General features: G+C 31.1%; 2 protein-coding genes across 2 annotated transcripts; both read left to right on the top strand.

The window, feature by feature from the left end:
• Positions 1 to 7: 7 nt before the first annotated feature.
• LOC116348405 lies at positions 8 to 2,229 on the top strand. The gene is made up of 4 exons (XM_031779395.1): positions 8 to 696; positions 1,419 to 1,607; positions 1,688 to 1,897; positions 1,984 to 2,229. Exons 1-4 carry the CDS (start codon positions 336 to 338, stop codon positions 2,148 to 2,150), a joined length of 927 nt encoding a protein of 308 aa, XP_031635255.1. The 5' UTR covers positions 8 to 335; the 3' UTR covers positions 2,151 to 2,229.
• A 478-nt stretch (positions 2,230 to 2,707) lies between these two features.
• LOC116348404 (cell division cycle protein 123 homolog) lies at positions 2,708 to 4,293 on the top strand. Its single transcript, XM_031779394.1, has 5 exons — positions 2,708 to 3,037; positions 3,103 to 3,610; positions 3,712 to 3,833; positions 3,897 to 4,097; positions 4,169 to 4,293. The coding sequence occupies exons 1-5, from the start codon at positions 2,777 to 2,779 to the stop codon at positions 4,214 to 4,216; spliced, it is 1,140 nt and encodes a 379-aa protein (XP_031635254.1). The 5' UTR covers positions 2,708 to 2,776; the 3' UTR covers positions 4,217 to 4,293.
• Positions 4,294 to 4,316: the final 23 nt, after the last annotated feature.

The following is a 4,316-nucleotide window of genomic DNA, read 5'->3' as shown; positions in this document are numbered from 1 at the left end:
TTATAATTTCTTTGTATTATGCATGTATGAAGTGCAAATGTATGAATCCGTGTAAATAGCCAAAATTTCTCACGGTGGGGAAAAACTTTAAAGAGTTATTTCAAATAAGTTTTTACGTTTGATAGACAGTTTGTTTTTATAATGCTATGGTTTTTTTTTATTCAACATGTTGAATCAATTGGACTTTGGTAGAAAATATTCGTACAATACTAACTAAAACTGAATAGTTTGCACATTTCCATTCGTTTCAAAATTGATGTGTTTGTAGTTATTGTGTATTTTATTGATGAAATATAAGCTAAAAAATGTTTTGAACGAATATATCAAATTATTATATGAATAAACTTTCATCGAATAGGATTCAATTTTCAATTATAAACGTTAAAATGAGTTCTTTTATTCTACTGTGCTTTTTTTGTTTAAGTTCAATTATGTTCATATTGGCTCAGGAATGTCCCCTTAGCCAACATGAATCATTCTCAAAAAGAGATGCTTCAAGTGGCGAAACGGACGAAACAGTTTCTAGGAACATGTTCTCTAGCAACATGATTCCCGATTTCGTACGAAAACTTCGTGCAAAATCGATAGGAGGGATAGAGTTCGAGTTTGAAGGCTATATTGGGAACTACGAAACACGCTTTTCTATTCAATTTTATAAACCTGGAAAGTCGAGCGAAATCAATCAAAGATCATCAGGTGAAAGCATACAATGTTGCTAGCTAGCTATCTATATCAGCTATTGCTAAAGGGATATATAATACTCGCTCAGAAAATAAATTAATTGTTAAAAAACCCAATACTAATTTCCAAAAAACATCATTTTTTATAAGTGGACCAACAACTTGGAATAAAATTTCTGAAGAAATACGCTCTATTGAATCTCATGATCTCTTTAAATCAAAATATGCAGCTGAAATATATAAATGTTATGAGCAATTGATTTAGTATATATTAAAATTATATCAGAATTTATTTATTTAATTATTTATATAGATTCAACCAAAATGTTAATTTTAATTACAATGTTCGCTACTTTTTTACCATAAAATGTATTAGCTTTAAGAAAATGTAATTGGCCTTTTGGCAGCAAGTGTATTTAATCATTGCACGTGTAAATTTTACACAGATTGATACACCGTATACTAATAAATAATAATAATAATAATATAAATAGCTGCTATTTAACGCAGCTCTTTGCTCGGAAGCTGCGTATACTCGACATAACAATAGTGTTATTGTTTTGAAATGATTTAAAATGTTAAACCTTTCAAACAATGAGACCATTGTTATGTCCAGCATACGCAGCATCCGAGTGAAAGTTATCTCTATTATATTGTGCTCTATTTAATTAGGTGTTACACACTATTTAATTCGTAAAAATTTATATGAGTAATTTGAATATTTATGTCTTGTTACAGATACTATACTAAACTTGGTCCAAGCAAAAATTATGCATCAGTCATTGAAATATTTTATGACGACTTTTGTCCCAAGATACACAACCGATTTTAGCTTGAAACACAAGAGCTTACATAATCAGTATCAATGCGAAATATCAATTTCAATGAAATTACAGAACCAGTGCTATATTGAAAATGAACTTTTGGGTAAAAAAAATATAATTGCATATCCAAAAAATTAAAATACAACGTAAAAAAATAGCACTAATTTATTTTTTATTTTTTAGCAAACGAACAGTCAGGTTTCAAATGCAGTGTGAATAATTATTTCTTTGGGCAAATCAAAGATGTTACCGATATATTGAACCTATTGCACTTCAGATCTGCTCTCAGGGGAAGGATTTCAGATTTCGATTATTACCTACAAATAAATTATACCAATATGAAAAACCAAAATGGAAATAGGAAAGTTAATTTCCCATCAGAAAGAAAAACAGGTAAATAAAACAGTCTGGGGGTTAAGTGAAAAAAAATCCCCTTTTTTAAAAAGTCAACCAATAAATTTAATTTAATTCAATTCCAGACTGTCATGAGAAAGTCAAACCCAAATTGTTTACCGACACATTAGATTTGTTTGGAGTAAAAAATACAACTGAGTTTGAAGTTTCTTTCGTGGGCGAATTAGCTGAGCACAAAATCAACGTTACATTCATGGCATCTCGAGAAACACATTTGGAACCAGTGAATTAACAATAAATATGATCGGTTTCATAACTGTCAAATCATCATCAATGCAATTGATATTAAAATATAATTTTCAAAAGGAACATGAGACATTGAAATGCATTTTTTCGAAATACGCAAATAAAAATTTGGAATTTTACAATTTACGAAATGTTTTTTTATACTTACACAATTACCTTCATTGATTATATCTATCCTTCTCCTAGCTAAAATATTATTGTTGATCATTTTCGCCAAATTCATTTTCTTCAAAACATCGAAATACGAATAAAGTAGAGAAACAGCCATCTTGCGCATTTAGAGGTCAATTTTTGGAAATTCTTTTGACTGTTTCATATGTAAAACACTCACAATTTGTTCAAATTACAAACAATTCCAAATTCGTCATTCCAAATTCAGAAAAATGAGAACAAAATTCAAAAATTCAAAAAAAGCAATCCAATTGAATGTTTCAAACAGAGTTGATACTGAAAATCATCCAATAGAGGACGTTGTTCATGGCACACACAGTGTTAAACTGTCAACTGTCAAAGCATTGCACGCAACATGCGATTTGCGACAGTAGTGAATATAACAACAAGAATATTTTACAGTCGTTGTTTTTGAAATCGAAATTCAATTGGAAAATTTTAATGCAGATAACAAATCAAGAGATCAAAGAATGTGTCGATTTACGGGCGTGCGCTTATACAAATTGGTATAAAAAATTTCGAAAAATTACATTCGAATCGATATGCATTCCATTGCCAAAAGAAATCGTACAGTATTTGCTCGATGAAATAATTATATTACCAAAAGAATGCTACAGTAATGATGATGATAATGAGAATGCATTTGGACCAGACACTGCAGCCACAGCAGCTGACAATGAAGACGATGACGACGATGTAATAGTAAGTAAATTGAATGATCAAAATAGAAGCATATGACACATAGATAACATTATATTATATTTCAGCAACCGCAATTTCCAGAATTTAGTGAAACACTAGCAAATGCATTGTCACGACTTGACGGATCGGTATTCGTGAAAACCAATTGGAATAGCCCGAAAGATGCATTTTGGATAACCGCCGGCCAGACAATGTGCTGCAAAGATATCATCGATGTTTATCAATTGTTGAAAGCGTCTGGCATTTGCAAGGAGGATTTGTCATGTCACAATTTACCAATTTTCGATTTGGAACCATTGGCCGAGGCTTGTAGTAGCAGTGACACTGACAGCAGTGACAGCAGCATAAATCAATCCATGGAAAATAGTCAATATTTGATATTCAAAAAATGGCACGACATTCATCCGGGCACTGAGTTTCGCTGTTTTGTGCAGAACAAACGACTGATTGGCATTTCGCCAAGAGATTGGCCACAGTATCATGAATATATTTGCACACAACGTGTTAATATCGTGAATGATATTGTCACTACTTTCAAAGAACATATCGAACCAAAGTTTCCACTTTATGATTGTGAGTGCCATCCATATATTTATTTCATTTATTTTTGGATTTTCACATGAAACATGACGAGCTAGACTGATGAAACTTTTTTTTTGTATTTTGTATTGCAGATGTATTTGATGTAGTTCGTGATGCCAAAGATCGCGTTTTCCTGTTGGATTTTTCTCCATTTAATGAAAAATATACAGAGTCATTGGCTTTCGAATGGAGTGATTTGTTAGTTGATAGCGAGGTATATTCAATGAATATATTGTGATTAAAGTGTAATAATCAACGAAACTTAATACTATTTTAGATAAGTTCAAATGATGACGAAGAAGAAGATCCGGAATTTCGATATCTTAGTGCCGATTGTGGTATTCAGCCGAATAAACGCAATAACTACGGTATTCCAAAAGATGTGATCGACATGTTTCGCGCATCATCAAGCAATTCGAGTAATTCAAACGAATCTCCAAACACCCTTGACGATGTCATTAACAATCGTTTAGGAAACGTAAGATTAACTTTGTCGTAGATATGTTCAAATGCAAACCTATTTACAAAGATTCATTGACATTTTTACAGATATTTCTAAATCAACCGGATGAAGAACAAGCTCCTGAAGCAGAATAATTCATTTTTATACGCAATATTCAAATTGCATTTTTATTCAAATAAAAAGTTAAATTTTTCATAAAATGGATGACATTTTTCATGTCTATTTAAAAAAAAA

This window comes from Contarinia nasturtii, unplaced genomic scaffold (assembly GCF_009176525.2).
Source record: "Contarinia nasturtii isolate CC-2019 unplaced genomic scaffold, AAFC_CNas_1.1 Cnas_scaffold_2398, whole genome shotgun sequence".
NCBI classification, from domain to species: domain Eukaryota; kingdom Metazoa; phylum Arthropoda; class Insecta; order Diptera; family Cecidomyiidae; genus Contarinia; species Contarinia nasturtii.
Note: the sequence above shows the minus strand (reverse complement) of the source record. Positions and strands in the feature narration are given on the sequence as shown.